Raw genomic sequence first — 20,610 nt, forward strand, 5'->3', positions numbered from 1 at the left:
CCAATTGGTCCATGCACATAGCCAAAAACATAACCATGTATTAGCCCATAGACTCTTCTAAAACAGCCCAAAAGCTTGCCCTGTTTCCACCATCAGAACTATCAAACCCTTCCTCTCACAAAGGACCAGAGGAACACCTTTGTGACAGTCTCGAGCCAGTGAAAAGAGAGACTTGGTTATGCACTTCCTGCAGCCCCACCTGCTCGCAAAGAGAGAGAGAAACTTACAGTCCTTGTGCCGCTTTCCCCTAGAGAAAGAAAGAGAGAGAAACCTGTCGGCTGTGCACTTCTGTGGCCACCAGCAAACTGCCCGCCTGCATGCATCTAGTAGAGGGAGAGAGCAGTTCAGTCCTTGCACTTGCAGCCCACCAATAGCCAAAAAGCAAAAAGGGGTTCTGTCTTGCCCACGCTTCTTTGCAGATCGCCGTTTCCTGCAAATTGCCGACTCCTCTATTGCTGCTCGACCAGCCCGCCAGTCGCGTAGAGAGAGAAAGCCATGTGCAGTGTAGACCTGCGCTTCCTGCAGCGGCCGACTCCAGCCAAAGAGAGAAAAATCCAGTGTGCAGCCTACTTTTGGCAAAAGAAGCCCCCCCCCACATGGGGTAATAAAAAGAATCCTTAATAAGTGTCCTAAGTGTGAGCATATAACCAATGTCCTACACACTTGTGTCCTGCACACTGTCCACCATGCTCACACCTACGTTGCACAAATTCACTGGGTCATGACATACCCCCCTCTTGAAAAATGGCAAGCGTCCTCGATTGCATTCTGGTGATACAGCAAGACATCCAAAGCGGAACCACACTGATATCAGCCATGTGATCCAACTAAAAGTGAAAAGTACAATATGGCAAGATCAACGTCCCAATCTCTTTGAGCCATGCATATGTAGCAACATTCACTGCAAGCCAATGGTGTAGTAATAGTCCAAGTTGTATACCATTGTGAACCATACATAACCATAACATCCAATGTGACTAGTACACATATATCATAGAAGTCCCATAAGCAGATGTACTGTCAGCCGTCAATACCTTCGGGTGAGAGAGAAGCTGCACCAAGCGACCTCTAGTACACATATATCATAGAAGTCCCATTAGCAGATGTACTGTCAACTGTCAGTACCTTCGGGTGAGACAGAAGCTGCACCAAGCGACCTCTATATGACATCTGAGCCTGTTTGTATCAAGGGAGTGGAGGTGCTACCTCCCTCTTGAGCATCAGGCAATGCTCCAGACCTATGCTTTGCTAAACCTGAATGAGCCGTAGCAAGAGTCGGCTCCAACTAAAGGCATCAAGATAAAGATGCAATACCTGAGGTGAACTTGCTAAGTCACCCTCCTCCATCTGTCAGAATATGCAGCGGAGATGAAGACAAGATCTGAAAAAACTAGAGCAAGTGCACAGCAGAAAAACGTAGAGAAGAGAGAGAGAGAGAGAGCGAGAGAGAGAGAGCGAGAGAGAGAGAGAAGCGTATAACTCTCCTATATACACAAGAAAATCCCGGATAAGGGGCCATTTTATATGGCCCCCAACAGCTAGTCGGCCTGCTGAAAAGACAGCTGACAGCCATCAGAAAGCCCACGACCTGCTCCTCCTCCAGTCGGCCAGCACACAGGGAAAGTCGGGGAGCAGCAGGGCAGGGCTTAACCAAGGGCACTTTTTCCCATGTGGTTTTTTCCCTTGGATATCAAGCGTGAAAGGACACTCTACATATAATATTTTGTACTTCTATATTATATGGATGTGGCACACATGTAAGAGTTGACTTGCATTTTGTGGCTACCACACTTTTGGCTCTCTCTCTCATTTCTGTGTGTGAGCTTCTCCATCCTGCGCCTAACCCTAATGTGCAGGTTTGTGTGTGAGTGTGTGAGTTCAACACCAACAATTGGTATTAGAGCTTCAGTCCAGGCCCCTCTGGAAGTTCAGACTTGGCCCTGCAGCTGATTGTGGATTTCCGTCGGACGGATCCGTCACCTGTGGATTTCCGTCGAAAATCCAGTTTCCGTCCGTCGCCTGGCTTCCGGTGCCCGCCGCCGCCCAGCCCGGTCGGCGCTCTTAGTGTGCAGCCAACCACCGCCGCCGCCGCCCGGCCGGCTGCGCTACTGGCCAGGTCTCCGCCGCCGCCGGGTTCTTGGCGCAACTACTCCTGCTAGTGCCGCCCCCGCCTGTCGGCTCTGTTCGCCGCCGCCTCCCCGCTTGTCGGCTCTGTGCTGCAGCTCCGGCGGCTGCCCTGCTGCTCAGACCACCGTGCCACCGTTGGCAGTGCACGTCGACCTGCACTAGCTTGTCACGACATCTTCACTTGCGCCTGGTTGCTGGTACTCAAATGGCGGCCTCTGCACGCCTATGCCACTCTTTTCCACGTGTGTGTGCTCCCCGACTGACATCTGCAATGCACGTCTGTACCATCCGTACTGTCCTCGCCTACAGGTACTCTTTATACAGATTTTTATTCACATGCAAATACAAATTTTGCAGCCATTTCAAGGCAGGTCAGATTCAAACGAAATTCTAGGGGTTTGCCAAAAGTTACCCTTTGCTTGAAAAATTGCAAGTGGTGCCATTCATATTGTTTGGTTTGGAATTTGGGGGTTTTCCAAATTGAGGTCAAAATCAGCAAATTGAGCCTCTTTCAGTTGCAAAAATTTGGGGCTTTTGTGAAAATTGGCCAATTAACTGCACACTGAAGCAATTGGAGTGCATAAAAATTGGGGCATGTAATTGGGCATTACAGCTGTGATTTGTCGCATATGTATACACATTGTGTGTAATTGGACAATTTGGTGCAGGTTTACACTTGCTTCAGTTTGCACGCAAACATTTGCACAGGACATTTGGTTGCGTGGCAGTGCACATTGGTGTTTGGTTTGCTTGCAGGTATATTTTGTTGACATGGCTCAAAATGCTACAGATGTTTTTGGTGTGCTCACCCAGGAGGACAAGTTGGATGGATCTAACTACTCCCTCTGGAGTTTCATGATCCGTAATTTGCTGGTAGCCAAAGGGCTTTGGGGCATCGTGTGTGGTGATGACACACGCCCACTTACCATACAGCCAGCCACGCCTTAAAGGGGAGGTGCTCAAAGAGCTCCCGATGTAGAACCTGCTCCCACACAAGAGCAAAAGAGATGGGACTCTAGGGATGCACAGGCCATGCCATTGATAGCCCTTTCAGTGAAAAGGACTATTATTTTGCACATTCGTTCTTGCAAGACATCGAAGCTTGCATGGGACACATTGGAAGCAATGTATCAGGTACGCAACGAGGCAAGAGTTGCCTACTTGAAGAGGCAATTGGATCTTCTTTCTATGGATGAGGGTGACTCCATGGCAGATCATCTCACTAAAGTGAAAGATTTGCAGGAACAATTGCTCAACATTGATGAGGTTATCCCAGACAGACAGACGGTCACCAACACTCTTCATTCTTTACCACCTTCCTACTTGGGCTTTCACACCTCTCTCAACCTCTCAATGAGAGGAGGTGGTGATCCCGTCACTTTTGAAGAGCTGGTGGGTTTACTCTTGCAGGAAGAGCAAACAAGAGCAAACTTATCGAGCAACCGTGGTGGAGACAAGGCATTTACAGCCAAGGATAAGGGTAAAGCAAAGAGCTTTAAGCATGTGGGACAATAGTCTAGCAAGGCTGGTCATGGACAGCCCTCTTCTGGTGGTGAAAAGTCTGACAAAGGGGATGCAAACAAGCCCAAAAAGAAGGGCAAATGTCACTACTTGCACTACATCAGTGAATGTAGGAAGCGGATTGCAAAAGAGAAAAGGAAAGAAGCAGGCAATGTAGTAGCAGACTCTTCTGATGACAAAGCACAGCAATCAGCTAATGTAATCCAGGAAGAGTACACTTTTTGGTCACATGTACTAGTGGCACACCAAGTGCTTCAGACAATGATATGTCTTGCATTGCATCTGAGAGACAGGATGTATCATGGTATTTTGATAGTGGTGCTTCGAGCCACATCACTTCATGCACAGATGTATTTCAGCACTTGGTTTATGCTTCAAATGGCCGCACTGTATCATGTGCAGATCATACCACATATCCAGTAAAGGGAATTGGCAATGTCATACTTATTGCAGCCAATGGTGCCAATATATGTATAAAAAATGTATACCAAGCCTCAAATGGTGTTATGGTTTTCAAAGCTTTTGTTGGACACCTATTCAACACATGAGTTGCACACATTATAGCTTCCATCCAAAAATTGTGAGGCAACTTTTGTGCTTTCACCATGCATCTTGCGATCTCCATGAGAGATCTATTTTTCCTTTCAGCTACACCATTTTGCTGTGGTGTATAAGGGTTAGTACATTGGTGTTTGATGCCCTTTTGAAGCATATAATCCTTGAATGCATTTGACATGTATTCTCCACCTCTATCTGAGCGGAGTGTTTGGACTTTACATCCACACATATTTTCAGCCATTGCTACAAAGTGTCGAAAGCATGTAAACACCTCTGCTTTCGCTTTCAAAGGGTAAACCCAAGCAAACTTGGAGTAGTCATCAATGAATGTGACGAAGTAAAGATGCCCCCCTATGGATGGTGTCCGCATTGGACCACATACATCACTATGTATGAGCTGTAATTTACTTTCAGCTCTAACAGCTCCATCTTTGGGGAATGGTTTTCGTTGCATCTTTCCCAAAATACACCCCTCACATACATGTCTTGTTGGAGACTCAAGAGGCGGCATATTATCAACCATATGATGCTTCTGCATAAGCATCAAACTCTGAAAATTTACATGCCCAAAACGACCATGCCATAGCTCTGCATCATACATAGCAGGAGTGTGGGCAGCCACTGTATTTGCATCCACTGTATTTGCATCATAAGTACGCTTGTCATAGCTGTCCAGCTTGTACAAGCCTTTGTATGGTGTTCCAAAAGTGACTATTTCATAACCCTTTGATGGGTCTTTTACCAAACACTTCCCATCTTCAAATTCAACCTTTAAACCTTGGTCGTTTATGGTTGAGACGGAGAGCAGATTTTTCTTTATCCCTGGAACATACAATAGCCGAAAGCCAACAGTGGATTATATGCGTACATTTGGGTGTTTGGCATATGCACATGTGCCAGAACAACTCCGAACAAAGCTAGATGACAAAGCAATGAAATGCATTTTTGTGGGCTACAGTAATGAGAGCAAAGGATACCGTCTTTATAATCCAACTACACGAAGGATTTTTGTCAGTAGAGATGTGGTATTTGCTGAAAATTCAGAACAGCCCATGTACAGCTTGTATAAAAGTAATGATACAAGTATACAGGACATGTTTGATGGACTATTACCCATTGCAATTAGGGGGATTCAGATCAGCCAGCCCCTACACAAGAAAATCCTCATGTAGAACATGTGGAACAGCCAGCCATTCAGCCCCCTTCTATGGAAGAAGTGGAAGATCTTGTCAGGGAAGAGCGAACAGCCATAGACACAGCCAAGTCAGTGCCAAGATGGTTGTTGAAAACTTTGCAAGAAAGCAAACTTGCAGCTCCACTCACAGGTAGAACAAGGGCTAGTTCCAGCCATGCTTTGAATATACATCGTGGGGAGTCTGCATTAGCAATGGGTGGTCTCTTTGATTCAGAAGAACCTTCTTCTTATGAAGAAAGAAGCACATGAGAATGAGCATTGGGTGCAAGCTATGCAAGCTGAAATCTCTTCTATCATGAAGAACAATACTTGGGATTTTGTGGAATTGCCTAAAGGCAAGCATGTCATTGGAACAAAGTGGGTGTACAAAGTCAAAAGGAAGTCCGATGGTACTATTGACAGGTACAAAGCAAGACTTGGGTTTCACATGGATGAATGTAAGCCCATTTCTACTCCAGTAGAACCATGTGTACGGCTTACTATGCATGATATTGGAGAGCCTTTTGAGGCTGGCATTTACAGCCAGGCAGTGGGATGTCTCATTTACTTGTGTAACACGAGGCCATACATATCTTTTGGGGTGTCTTTGTTGAGCAAATTCATGCATAGCCCATGCACAAAGCATTGGCAAGCAGTCAAACGCATTTTTCGTTATCTTCAGGGTACCCTGGATCTTGGTTTGTTCTATCCCAGGGGGGCAGCTTGCAGCTTTATGCATACAGTGATTCAGATTGGGCTGGTGATTATGATACCAGGCAATCCACCAGTGGGAATTGTTTTTTTCTTGGCAGTTCATGCATATCTTGGTTGAGTAAAAAGCAACCCACTGTTGCCACATCTACTTGTGAGGCTGAGTACAGGGCAGTCTTCACAGCTACAGTAGATTGTGTATGGTTGAGGAGACTATTGGCTGATCTTCGTGAGTGTCAGCAGACACCCACCACCATTCTCACTGATCGCCAGAGTGCTATGGCCGTGGCACGAAATCCAGTATTTCATGCACGTACCAAGCACATTGAGATTCATTATCACTATGTCAGAGAGAGGCTACATGCAGGGGAGATCAGTTTATCTTACTGCCCTACACAGGATAATGTTGCAGATCTATTCACAAAGGCTTTACCTAGAGAAAAGTTTGAAGCTTTCCGTAAAGCTTTAGGCTTACTCTCATACAGAGAGTGATATGCTACCTTGTACAGGTTCACACTTCCACTACAGGGGGGATTTGTAGGCATATGCTCACTTATGGTAGTGCTATGTGTGAACAGGGCTTAACCAAGGGCACTTTTTCCCATGTGGTTTTTCCCCTTGGATATCAAGTGTGAAAGGACACTCTACATATAATATTTTGTACTTCTATATTGTATGGATGTGGCACACATGTAAGAGTTGACTTGCATTTTGTGGCTACCACACTTTTGGCTCTCTCTCTCTCTCTCTCTCTCTCTCTCTCTCTCTCTCTCTCTCATTTTTGTGTGTGAGCTTCTCCATCCTGCACCTAACCCTAATGTGCAGGTTTGTGTGTGTGAGTGTGTGAGTTCAACACCAACAACAGGCACACGACAGCCTCCCATACCAAGGAAAAATAGGAAAAAAATAGGGAAAAATATGGAGAGTGGGGAAAAATGAGAAAACACTTAAATCGGGCGGGCACACCCACAACAGAGGCCCTGGTGTAAATATACAGATAAGAGATGATTGCTAACACCCCCTCTCAGTCTTGGTATATACAGATAGGAGATGACTGCTAACACCCCCTCTCAGCTCCTGGTGTAAATATACAGATAGGAGATGATTGCTAACACCCGCTCTCAGCTCCTGGATGTGGAACCAACCCAGTGAGCTGGAGTGCCGCCGAAGCATAGCCTGAGGTAGAGACTTCGTGAAGAGGTCCGCTGCATTGTCCTCCGTCGAACAATAAAGAAGCAAGATGTCACCAGCCAAGATCTTCTCACGAACAAAGTGATATTGTATCTCTATGTGCTTGGTCCGGGCATGGAAGACCGGGTTCCGAGCAATAGCTATATAGCTTTGGTTATCGCACGGGATGACTGTGTTAGAAGTCATCTCCTGTCTACTTTTATACACCAGGGCCTCTGTTGTGGGTGTGCTCGCCCTTATGAGGTGTTTTATCATTTTTCCTCACTCCCCGTATTTTCTCCCTATTTTTTTCCATTTTCCAGTAGTGTGGAGGGATGCCAGAGGTTGGCAGGAGCACTGAGTGGCTGGCCGACTAGCCCATCAGTAGACATGTGACTGGCCGACTGCCCAACAGCAGTCGTGGACCTCTCTACTGCTGGTCGACTGGATGTATGCAGTCGTGGGCCTCATTTATTGCTGGCCGACTGATGATGCAGTCGTGGAGTGCCTTTTTCAGCAGGCCGACTGCTCATATGGGGGCATATAAATAGGCCCCCAGCCCCCATACCATTTGTGTATCACACTCCGGGATCTTCTTGTGTATATAGAGCAGAGTTACATGTCTCTATCTCTCTCTCTCGTGCTGTGATTTTCTGCACTGTGTTTTGCTCTTGTGTTCCCAGATCTGGTCATCATCTCCGCTGCGTATTCTGACATGGTATCAGAGCCTAGGCTCTAGATAGTTCTTGGGATTTGTGTGAGCAAGAGGGGGACTGTTGTGTGGCTGATTGGTGGACTGTTTTGGACTGTTTGGGAAGAGGAGAAGCAAGAGGACGGCGGGCTGATTTGCTGGACAGCCACTTGCAGGTATTAGTTCTTCTTTGTTCCCACCCAGCCACCCTTTTCAGAGTACATCCCCGCAATGGCAGATCTGTTTGAGATGGCTGAGAGGCATGTGAAGATCCCGACACTCCCCACGTTCCCGGTGGACCGTCAGTTGGACGGGAGCAACTACGGCATATGGAAGGTTATGATGGAATCTGTTCTGGAGTCTTACGACCTCGCAGATTTCGTCGTTGTTGGGGTTCCACGGCCGGAAGTAGAGGAAGGGGAGTTACCGTCGATATGAAAGGACCGGGAGGCTCAGACACAGATGTGGGATCGTGTCAATGCCAGGGTTCGTTCGTTTATCTTTCTCAACTGCACAGCGCAGGTAATCAATCATGTAAAGCATATGACGCTGGCCAGAGGTATATGGCAGCATTTGGCCTCTCTTTACAACAGGGTATCGCCCATGAAGAGGATTTCCTTGGAAGTACAGATGCGGGTTATGAGCCTTGCAAAGTCGTCGACGATGCGGGAGCATATTAACAAGCCGCAGGCTCTTCAGCAGGAAGTTCTTCAGGCTAGAGATCGTCAGAGGACATGGCCATAACGTTGCTGTCGCACTTGCCCTCTCAGTACTCAGCATTTTACTCGTCTTTGATTACCAGTGGCAGGCTCAGTACCATCATGTGGGAGGAGCTTGTGCCCATGGTCCTGGACTAGGAGGAACGATTCACGAACCCTCCTCAGGGTGGAGGTTCGGAGGTCTTAACTGGCCAACGGTCGAAAGGCCGTAACACGGGCAAAGGGAAGGCTTCGTCGGAGAAGTCTTCTGAAAAGAAGTCCGTTACTGGCCGCGAGAAACTAAAGGCAGAGAGGACCTGTAATGATTGTGGCGAGAAAGGCCACTATTGGAGGCAGTGTCCCCAGCGGAAGACCGAGAAGGGTGAAGATTCCTCCGCAGCAATCATGAAGACGCGGGCTTTTGTGCACCTGGAGGTGGTGGACATCGATGTTTCATTTTCTTCAGGCAGGGAGGAGATTGGAGGATTCTCCGCAACGGATACTTGGGAAGAGCAAAAGCCTAGTCCTTCTGAGAAAGGAAATAAACCCATGTGAATTTGGAACAATCATTAACATGCAGCATGAAGTACAGTGAACCTCCCAAGGATGTTGTCTGCATAGGTCCACACAAGTCAGTGTGTACCAACTCCAATGGTTTCGAAGCCCGCTTGGAAGCCTACTTCAGAAAGGATTCCTTGTGCTGCTTACCACGTATGCAAGAACTGTAGTGTCCTTGCTTGCTGCCAACATCTGGCAAGCCAACCACCATCTGGTCCCGGAAAGCTCGCCGCAGCGCATCCACATTTAAGTGGCCAAACCGAAAGTGCCACAAGTCACCAACCTGAGAATCTGTCAAAGAGAAGAGTGCGGAGAGTTTGTATATACCATTCTCCACGCCGCCTTCCCAAACAACCTGGCTAGTCTCGCGGTCCCGTAGAGCAACAGAATGCTCCTCAAACTCCACCCGGAAGCCAGTCTTGCATACCTCATGCACTGACAATAGATAAAAACCAAGTGTTGGGACGTAAAGAACACAAGAGGAATGCTTACCCCCTCTGCGATCGGGAATGATCTCCATCCGGCCCTCACTGTGTATCGGAATTGTGGAATTGTGCCAATGAAAATGCGACCTGACTGCCGTTTCAGATCCAGAAAGAAGTCACGGGAAGGAGTCATGTGCCTGGAAGCACCACTATCGAGAATCCATTCCCGAGTATCCTTTGTAGTGAAGCCAACTGCCTCCTCGCTCGAAGAAGATGAAGCATCCGTGTCCATCATCTCTAAGTGCACAAAGGCTGGAATCTTTGCAGCTGAAGCTGAAGAATTAGCACTCTTCCTAGTCCGCTTGGGACACTTCCTCCAATAGTGGCCTTTCTTGCCACAATCATTGCAGGTCCTCTCGGCCTTCAGTTTCTCTCGGTTTGAGTCGGGCTTCTTAGTGCCAACTTAACTCTCCTATAAGCTTCATCCATACTCTCCACATACTGGTCAGCCTGAAAGATCTTATCCATTGTGTGCAAAATGGGTGGTACCTTCTTCCCTCCTTCCACAATCTCAAACGGCGCCTTGCCTGTTGAGGTATGGACGGTGTTGTTATAAGCGAACTCCACCAAAGGAAGATACTTTTGCCATTGTTGCTTGTGCTCTGACACATAACATTTGAGAAGATCTAACACTGTGGAATTAGCCTCTTCCGATTGCCCATCTGTCTGTGGATGAAATGATGGTGAAAACTTGAGAGTTGTACCCATGTTGTCAAACATCCCTCTCCAAAATAAACTTGTCATCCGTGGATCACGGTCACTAATGATAGATGAAGGCATGCCATGATACTTGAAGATGTTCGCCATGAACAACTTCACCATGTGATCAACTTTGATCTTCTTACGCACGGAATGAAATGAGCCTGCTTACTGAACCTGCATATGATAGTCCCAAATGCCATCATTCTCCGTTTGTGTCCTGAGAAGATCAAATATAAAATCCATGGCAATGCTCTCCCATGGTCTATCGGGAATAGGTAAAGGCTGAAGTAGCCCTGGTGTCTTCTAACGGTCAAACTTCACCTTCTGACATACGATGCATTGCCTAACAAAAGCATCAACATCTCTTCTCAAGGTCGGCCAATAAAAGAAAGCCTCAACTGTCTTTACCATGGCCTCAATGTCCCTATGACGTGCATACGATGGAGCATGACTTTCAATCATAACCTTGAGTCGTAACTACCTGGTAACACAGAGTCTACCATGCATCAACAAGAAGCCATCCTTGAGAGTATAATGATCATGCCGTTGACCCTCAAACATTTGACCATAGACCTTGCCAAAATCCTCATCCTGGGCATATTGCTCTTTCATCTCATCAAGCTCATGATGATAAGCAAGTGAAACTGCTGAGACTTGTGGCTTGTGTGACAAAGCATCTGCCACAACATTCTTTTTGCCTTCCACATGTACAATTTGAAAGTGGAACATAGACAAAAAGTTGGCCCATCTCATATGCTTCTCAGAAAGTTTAGTTTGCGTGAGGAAATAACTCAAGGTCTGATGATCTGTCTGCTTAGTGAAATCAGCCCCAAGCAAATAGTGTTTCCATGGAGAAAGAGCATGAATTACAGCCAACATCTCTTTCTCATAGACCTGTAAATGCTTCTCGGCATTTTGTAATCTCATAGGCTATCACATGTCCTTCATGCATGAGAACTGCCCCAATGCTGTTCCCACATGCATCACACTGGACAACAAAAGCCTTTCGGAGATCCGGTAGTACCAATACGGGATCCGAAGTAAGCTTTTCTTTAAGCTTCTTAAAGGCTGCAATTTTCCGATTAGCCCATCGAAACGGAGTTCCCTTCTTTGTTAAAGCATGAAGGGGCGAAGCAATCTCAGCAAAATACCGTATGTACCGCCTGTAATAGGAACACAATCCCAAGCGAACATTATGCATGGTTCTCAAATCTGGCCACTTGAGAATTGCTTCTACTTTTGAAGGATCCATACGGACTCCATCTTTAGACACGATGTGTTTCAAGAAGTGTATTTCTTCCAAGAAGAACTCACTCTTCTTCCCATTTATGACCAACCTATGGTTCCGGAGTTCCTCAAACACTGTGGCCAAATGCTCTCTATGCTCCTTCTCTGAGCGTGCATGCACAATCATGTCATCAAAGAATGTGCCCACAAAATCCTGTCCATCATCCTGTTAAAGATGATGGGAGCATTTGTCAAGCCAAAGGGCATGACCAAGAACTCATATAGCCCAAAGGTGGTTCGAAATGCTGTCTTATGCACATCCTTGGGTCTAATGCGTATCTGATGATACGTGCTTTTCAAGTCTATCCGACTAAAGACTGTGGAGTCCTGTATGCTGTCCAATATGTCATCGATCCTCGGAATAGGGAATCCATTCTTGATGGTGTTCTTGAACACGTGAGCAAAAGGGTGACGAGCTTGGTTGAATCAACCCCTTTTTCAACAACTCTCATACCTGGCTCATAATTTCCTCTTGTTGGGTTGCACTAACACGGTACGGCAGTCTATTTGGTGGAGTACTCCGCGGAATAAGATCAATAGCATGATCTTCTTGCCTTTCCGGAGGAAGTTCTCTCGGTAATGACTTGGAAAAGCAATCTTGGTACTCACGTAGGAAATCAGTCTTGTCTTTATCTAACATAGACAAATTAGATTGAGATTCATCATCTTTTGCATCCTTAACAAAAACCAAGTACGCGGAAAGATGCTTTTTCATTACTGATGAAATGGCCGAAGCTGATACAATAGGAACAGATGCCCCTTTAAGCTTTACATCCGAAATGTGCTCTTTCTCTCTGAGTCAAAGTAATCTTCCTATTGTACGTATCCACCACCGCATGTACTCTATGGCACCATGGCATACCCAACAAAACATCACACCCATCAAGTGGCATGATATAAAATTCCTCACTGTCCACATAACCCTGCACATGAAGCCTCAGCTTCCCAATAATAGGGGTAACGGGTTCTGCATACCTAGGACAAGTCATATTAGCCTCATACAAAGGCTCCATTTCCTCTACACGGATCCCCAATCTGTTAGTCAAATCTGGTGAGATAAAGTTGGCTCTAGCACCTGTGTCCAAGAAAATCAAAGCATTCTGATCTCTAACTTTGCCCCATGCTTTGCACAACTCAGTCTCCTCACCACCTGGCTATTCCCCAACAAGATCAGGAACTAACCTTGTAGCAGAAGGCTTTGCTTTCTTAGACTTGGCCTCTTCTTTAGTGTCAGAGTCCTTGTTGGACTTACGCTTGGGACAATTGAAAGACATATGTCCCTCTTCGGTACAGAAAAAGCATTTCTTGGCATCCAACAAAGCCTGCTTCTCCTTGGGAGTTCTCTTGGGCATTGGTAACATCTTACGCCGCTTCTCTGCAGGCACTGTTGCATCCCGAGATGCATGCCTTGACTTCTTAGTTTTCTTGCCAGTGCTTTTGCTGCCCTTAAACCCCAGTGAGTAATGCATTTGCTGTCATGGCATTTTCTATCATCTGTGACATATTTGTTACTCGGGTCTTAATGCAATAGTCACGCACTTCCTTGGGCAACCCACAACAATACTTCTCAACCTGCTCAGACAGTGGCACTGCACGATACGAAGTAACTGGGAGTAAAGCTTCCCAAAACTTCTTGTTATAACCTCAAGATACTCGCATTTCGATGCATCCAACTTATGCCATGCTATCATTACATGCACCTCAAATGTAGATGTGAGCCACATGGAAGAGAACACCTGTTTAAATTGTACCCAAGTAGATGGTGCTATGCCCTGCAAAAGAAGAGTGGACCACCACTGCAATGCATTGCCCTTGAGAAAAGTCGCAGCTTTTCTCACTTTCGAGGATTTCGTGTAATTTCCACCAGAAAAAGTAGCATCAAACTGCTGTAAAAAGGTAAGAGCCTTGAGCCTGTCTTTGGCCGTATCAAATTTCACTGCAGCTCCCTGTTCTTTATAATCCTTCGCCTTACCCATAGGCGTTAGATTATCGTAAGGAAGTAGCTTGACAAGATTGCTACCCCCTGCATTCATACCCAAATCCTAGAACGCACCTACTTCTTCTTCTTCTTAGGTTCAGAAGGGCCCTCATAAATTCAACAAACTTCTCATGTTGTGTGAGCTGCATGAGCACATCCACTGCCCCTGCCAAATGGGCTTTGAATTGGGCATCATCTTCCTCTTTACTTGGCATATCTTCTGGCTGCGTTACATCCTCATAACGTGCATCTTCTGCAGTCTGTTCTCTTGCAAGTACATCCTCAGACTCAGTCCTCTCAGGAGTGGTCTCTTGCTCTTCCTCATCATCATAGTCATAGTCATCCTCATAGTTTGACATCTTGCTGAAATTTTCAGCAATGACTTTCCTCGAGTCAACCATGAGCTCACCCCCTTAAGAAAGTTGGTGATGGTCCCGGCAACGGAACCTTGAAACCGGCCTCTGGTAGAAACCAAAGTGCGGTAGACTAGCAGTTACCCAAACACAGTTGTAATCCAGCAAATAAGACAGATAAAAGGGAGCTAGAGTGCTCCTACACAAAAAGAACAGCGACACCTGTTGGCCCCAAAGCTTGGCGCCCCTTTCGGTATTTCTTTATTCAATTCAATAGAAGAGTTTAATTGAATACATCATGGCCATTCATGGCTTATACGTATGCATGTCCAAACTGCCAGTCCTCTAGTCCTCTTGGCATAGAGGTTTTACACAGCCCTGTGCTCAAAACACCACACTGTTCTGCACCTCTAATCTGCCAAGAAAGTACATCCACAAGGCCCTGAATATGCAGCCAATTGGTCCATGCACATAATCAAAAACATAACCATATATCAGCCCGTAGACTCTTCCAAAACAGCCCAAAAGCTTCCTCTCACAAAGGGCCAGAGGAACACCTCCGTGACAGTCTCGAGCCAGTGAAAAGAGAGACTCGGTTATGCACTTCCTGTAGCCCCACCTGCTCGCAAAGAGAGAGAGAAGCTTATAGTCCTTGTGCACTTTCCCCTAGAGAAAGATTGAAAGAGAGAAACTTGTCGGCTGTGCACTTCTGCGGCCACCAGCAAACTGCCCGCCTGCATGCATCCAGTAGAGGGAGAGAGAGAGCAGTTCAGTCCTTGCACTTGCAGCCCACCAATAGCCAAAAAGCAAAAAGGGGTTCTGTCCAGCCCATGCTTCTCTGCAGATCGCCGTTTCCTGCTATGCAGCTCCTGACCGCCACCTGCAAACTGCCCGACTCCTCTGTTGCTGCCCGACCAGCCCGCCAATCGCCTAGAGAGAGAAAGCCATGTGCAGTGTAGACCTGTGCTTCCTGCAGCAGCCGACTCCAGCCAAAGAGAAGGAGAAAAATCCAGTGTGCAGCCGACTTTTGGCAAAAGAAGCTCCCCCCTCCAAAAATAACGTGGGCTCCGCTAAGCCACGATTCACTTTTAAAAAGAGGTATTATTTTAGTTAAAAGGTTTTTAAAACCTTTGTCCTCTCAAAACATTTACACCCCCCCACATGGGGTAATAGAAAGAACCCTTAATAAGTGTCCCCAAGTGTGAACATATAACCAATGTCTTACACACTTGTGTCCTGCACATTGTCCACCATGCTCACACCTACGCTGCACAAATTCACAGGGTCATGACACCATCTCTGCTCACTTCTTCAGGACGACAGCCTACCATCTGCCTCAGATTGTGGCCTTCTCCACCCTCTGCATTATCATGGGACAGCAGCCCTCTCCACTCCTTCGGAGTCTCACATTGAGCTCTTGTACTCGATTTTATCATATATACACTCACTCACTCATTGCATGCTGTGTTGATTTACTATGATCTCTCTTATATTTGGTCCTTTCATCCTTTTGCCCTCACAGTAGTTTCCTCTTCCATTGTTTGGTGTACATCGGTAGTAACTGTTGGAACACGTGTTGAAAAATTCTTCTATTTTAGCTCTAGCATTTTTGTGTCAAACCAAGATTTCTAATTTAGAGGTCTCTCAATCTTTAGGGACCAACTTGAGTTGGAAGTCAAATGAAAGCTCTTTGAGAGAACATTTCCAATCCACTCTCAAAACATACGAAAGAAGCATGTAGCATGATTCAAGTACAAAACTACCATTTGCGAGACCTTGTACACTTGCTGTAATGGTCTTGGATCATGACATTTGATTGATTGTAAGTGTTTTGGTTTTGCAGTTGTAGCCCACACTCTTAAGGCATTTATTCTTTGTGTGTGCAAATAGGACTCTGATATGCATGAATTATGACTAGAGGAGCCCAATCAGTATATATTGGTGTTGTCACAGCAATATTTTAACGTGGGGCCACTCATCAGTGGTCTAGTTTGTTCGCACTATCTATTCATTCAGTATAGATTTGAAGAATAGCTATGCCATATCTATTTAAAAGGAAACTTGTTATAAGGGAATGATAACAAACAATCAGGAAAAAGGATATGAATCTTGATTTTCAAGTATGTAGGTCAGGAGCAACATTAAGTTGTAATCCTTTTCTTCTTTTGAGTCCCATCAGTAAAGCAACTATTTTGCAATGGTGCCAACCCCAGGAAAGTGGGGAAGTTAACAAGCCACCCCCCCTTTTGCACCAACTGCACGAAAGGGGGAGAGTTAACAAGCTGTTGCGACATCTTTATATGCTATGGGTGTACATTGAGATATTCAGCGGCAATCTCAGGTTTCTTCCCCCCTCCCCCCCACCCGCCCCCCAACCCCTTCAATTAGTAGATCCTTCTGTTGTCACAAGCTTTTTGGTACCCACCTGGATGTGGTTTGGTCTCCTCGCCAGAAGGCACTACAACTTGTGGTCACAAAAGATGGCCACAATACCAACAGGGGCCTGCAGAGATTTGAAATCCGGACCTCCCCTCCTTGAGTCACAAGCCCTCACCGCCGGGCTGTGTGCCCGTTGGCTCTTCCTTATGCTCTACACGAGGGGGTTGGGGGGCGCTAATAAGCCATTGGGATCCAGGCTGTCGGGGTAATTATGTCACCTCTCACAATGCAGATGGCTGTTTGTCTAGCATTTCGACACCCAATCAGGCTGCAGCAGTGTAGGATGAAGGTGGGCAGCATCCATGTGGAGTGGGCTGCTGAAGTCTTAGCAATACGGGTATGTTTAGACCCTTGATAACTGAGCAGGTCACGTAAGGCTGATTTCAGCAGCCCACTCATCGTGATGCTGCTGCCCGCCTTCATCCTGCCTGCAGCCCATCTGCACTGTGCTTGTTGGGAGTAGGTTTAGACCCTCCTTGGTATTGGAGCAGGTCAGTATGCAGGCCTAACAAGCACTGCCTGCTGGCAGGTCATCATACGGTAGCTAATTCCGCAGATTATCAGGGGCCTGGCTGGATAAAGGGATTGAGAACCACCCAAGTTGGGGAGCACCCGACAGGTTGGGCAAACCCCAAAAGAGCAAGCTGACCAGCTAGGCAATACAGGGTCTGACCTGCAGAAGGGGGTATGCAGATACCTCCCCTCCCCCTGATTTTTGTCTATCACAGTGAGCGCCCAACTAGCTAGTCTGGAGGGTGTGTGCAAGTGTCTTTGATGGTCGAGTTTTTTTCCTTATCAGCTGTAGAGTTGCTGTAGTCTCTAGCATGTTGCTTGTGGCAAGCATTGTTTATCTCCTTCATTTCCAGCAATGTAGATGTTAGTAGATCAAGAATGTGGATGATCACTGTGAAGCCCTGAGCTGTTATGTATTTAACTCATTATGACCATTTTGATGTAATTTGGTTGCAGTGCATGATCTTTGTGTTCATTTTTTGGCATTACTTGTTTGTACCATACTGGTGGATACTTTCTAAATGTGTCCACAAAATATGAATTGCTGTAGAATTTTCTTCGTGGAGCGTTGGCTCCACCATGCACAGTCACAATCGACTTTGCTGATGCTGAAAGCCGACAGCAGGTACATGCCTTGTACTCTATGGGTCAATATGGTAAGGCAATGATTTGTTGGCTTAAACGAGAAACTTTTGCAAGTGCTTGCTTTGTACAAAGATGCAATGTTCATTCATATTTTCCTTTTTAGGGTGGGATTACAGGTTTGTAATTGATGTGAAAAACTCAGAATTTTGGCATTGACTAATGTGTATGTTGCATTCTCTTGTGAATTATTACAAAAAAGAAGCTTTTTTTCCATGAAAAGACTTCTTTTAAGTATGAAAAGTGGCTTCAAGAAATAAGTGATCAATGTTTCTGAGTATAGGAGAAGACTCCTGCAAACAAGTTGATCATGGTGCAGCCAACCAGGTTTTTTCAAGGAGTAGCGCTGGGTTAGTCTCAGAATGAGACTGCCTGCACCACTCTTGAGGCTATAGAGACCGCCATTGCTTCTGCACACAGGTGTCGTTTTGGACCTGATTTGTTTGCGTCCAGCAGCTCCTTGCCATGAACACCATGGCATTCGTTGACTTCGTGACTGGGATGGAACCCTTGAGGTTGCTCTAGAGAGTGTTTGGGCCTTTGATCATCATGCTTTGACCTCATACATGGCACAGTGATAAGTTCTGTAGCATCTTGTCTTTACCTTTTGGGAGGAGGAGTGCATTTGCAAGGGCCGAGGGCCAGGAGTTTGCTTCACTCTGAGAAGGCTTATACAGGTGAATTAGGCCTTCTTGGAAGCCACTATGCAGAGGATGGCTAGGGTTAATAGAAAGAAAGAGAAAGAAAGAGATTTTATTAATGTCTACGAAAGACCCAAAGGGGCTATGGGACCAAGGAGTAGTATAGTACGGCTAAAAGTCGAAACATGGAAAGAGAAAAGAAAGACTCTGAAAAAAGAGCAATTGCAAGCTCTTGTGTGCGTTATAAAGGGATAGGGCACGAGTGAACCGACTCCAACCAAGGACAGAATGCATTGGTGTCATGAAAAGAAATCCAAAATTGCGAGGCATTTGGCCTATGAGAGTGCAGGGCAGGGAATGAAAGTGATTACTGGTCAGCTGGTAAAGGACAGGAAAGCACAGCTAGGTATTTGTTGCTCAGCCCATTCATCCTTTGTCTTGTTTTTTGGTTTTATATCAGTAAAGCGACTACTCTGAAGGACAGGTGGGAAAGGCTCAGGGGTTGTGTTGGGACCTAGTGACATGTGGTTGTGTGAGTGCTTTTCTCAATTCTTTTCTTGCTGTCTAGTGATTCAGTGTGTATAGTTGTCAAAATTACATTCTCCTGATAGGGAGAAAACTGGGATTATGGGAATTCTTGAGAACAGTTTTACGAGGGGAATACCTGGAGGGCTAGACAGTGCATGTTGGCTCAAATGAGCCCCAATGTGCAGGTAAAAAGCCTGAGGTAGGCCCCAAGATTTTATGAGGCATCGATATAAGGAACCACTTTGTGTGGAGCCTAAGCTGAAAGAGGAACCACACTACAGTCTCACAGAGTAGTGAAGATGTGGTAAAAGCATGGGTTGGAATCTCATGTTCAAAAAGTTAGTTCATGCTGGGAGGTCATGAAGAAGAAGTCTCTTTCACGACGCATGTATAGGCTGTTGATGACATGAGTAGGGATGTCGTAGCACCTAGTCCATGCTATGCATGATGAAGTTGATGATCTTATACTTCATGATTGGACAATCTTTGAGGTAACGTTCGCATTTTTTGTATTCTTGTCTTTACTTGTTTTGTTTTAGTGAATCAGTCATTTAAAGTTTGTTTTGCTAATTAGTCATTAAAAATTTGTTTAGCTTGTTTCTTAGAAATTCTTTTGTTGTGGTTCAATAAAGAATTTGCGTGTATGTGGGTGTGTGTGATTTAGTTATATATTTGTCTATTTTTGCAAGTTATTATTACTATTATTATTATTTCTTCTCAGGTGTCTCTATTAAGCTTTCCTATTTTTGATTTTGTTTGTTTTTAGTGATTCTCTTCTTTCTTTTAAAATTATTCGTAAGTTCAGAGTCATCTAGCTTTATGATGGTATATTTATGTCATTTAAGTGGCTGAATAATGTTGTGCTTTGGGGATTGTTTTGCCCTATTATTATTGGTTGTTCCATATATTCAACATTATTATCCATGTTATGGGCTGCAGGTTAATGTGAGGAAGGAGAATGGGCAAATGGTTGTGGTGCCGCTTTTCCACAGCCTTGAAAGTTTAGTGGGACAGGTTGGCTAACTTTGCTATATCTTTCCTTCAAATGGTTTGCAGATGATTACACATGTGAAACTTTTCAACTCATAGGATTCTTTTTGTTAAAGTGAACACTAAGTTGAAAATGTCTTTCTACATGAAGCTGCACCTACTCTTGGGCATTGATTACATGATTAGGAATGTTAGTGCAAGGGCATCGCTAAAAGTAGACTATCATGAAGTCAGGATTGCATTCTCATGTATATTAGGGTTCTCAAACGATGTGACCCCTCCGACCCCCCACCCCCCCTTCCCCTTTCCTCCTCCAAGGGACTAGCACCGCCTAGGGCTATTCCTGCTCAGCTCTGCAGACATAGGGATACTTACTTGAGAGAGCGCTTTGGTCCCAGCCAGCCTGACTCCTCCCTTGCCAGCCAACCATCACTTACTTCTGCTGGACCGACACCCATATAGTGGATCTTGTGGACCGACCTCGGGCTGTCGTGGACCCACTTCGCCCGAGAAGAGTTACCTCGGACCGGGCCTCCGCATTCCAGCATGTGCGACGTCCTTGGCCCCTGGGACATCGGCCACCCTCATCTCCTTCAGATCTAGGACATGCTCTATCGCCAACAAGCTACCTTTCCACATGACTTAGCTGAAGGAGACATCTCAGCCATACTCATTAGCCCCATGCTTGATATTTTGGAGAGTGGTATACCATCTATTGGGGGATGATGCTCCTCTCATGTTTCATGTTCCTTGATGAGATTTCCATGGATAGTTTTGTATCACTCCAGTGTGAGAGTTTTGATTTGTTCGATTTATTTTTCGTTCCATGATGAGATATGCCATG

General features: G+C 45.8%; 1 protein-coding gene across 1 annotated transcript in view; it reads left to right on the forward strand.

The window, feature by feature from the left end:
- The window catches only part of LOC147626275 (vacuolar protein sorting-associated protein 26B-like), a 121,330-nt gene that overhangs the window by 17,392 nt on the left and 83,328 nt on the right, over window positions 1-20,610 (forward strand). Inside the window, exons 2-3 of the mRNA XM_086816413.1 lie at window positions 17,516-17,590; window positions 19,716-19,790. Of these exons, the coding sequence (XP_086672539.1) occupies window positions 17,516-17,590; window positions 19,716-19,790 (150 nt within the window). The remainder of the gene's footprint in view (window positions 1-17,515; window positions 17,591-19,715; window positions 19,791-20,610) is intronic.

Source organism: Cibotium barometz, chromosome 22 (genome assembly GCF_041138505.1).
Source record: "Cibotium barometz isolate CiBa-2024 chromosome 22, ASM4113850v1, whole genome shotgun sequence".
In the NCBI taxonomy this organism is placed as follows: Eukaryota; Viridiplantae; Streptophyta; class Polypodiopsida; order Cyatheales; family Cibotiaceae; genus Cibotium; species Cibotium barometz.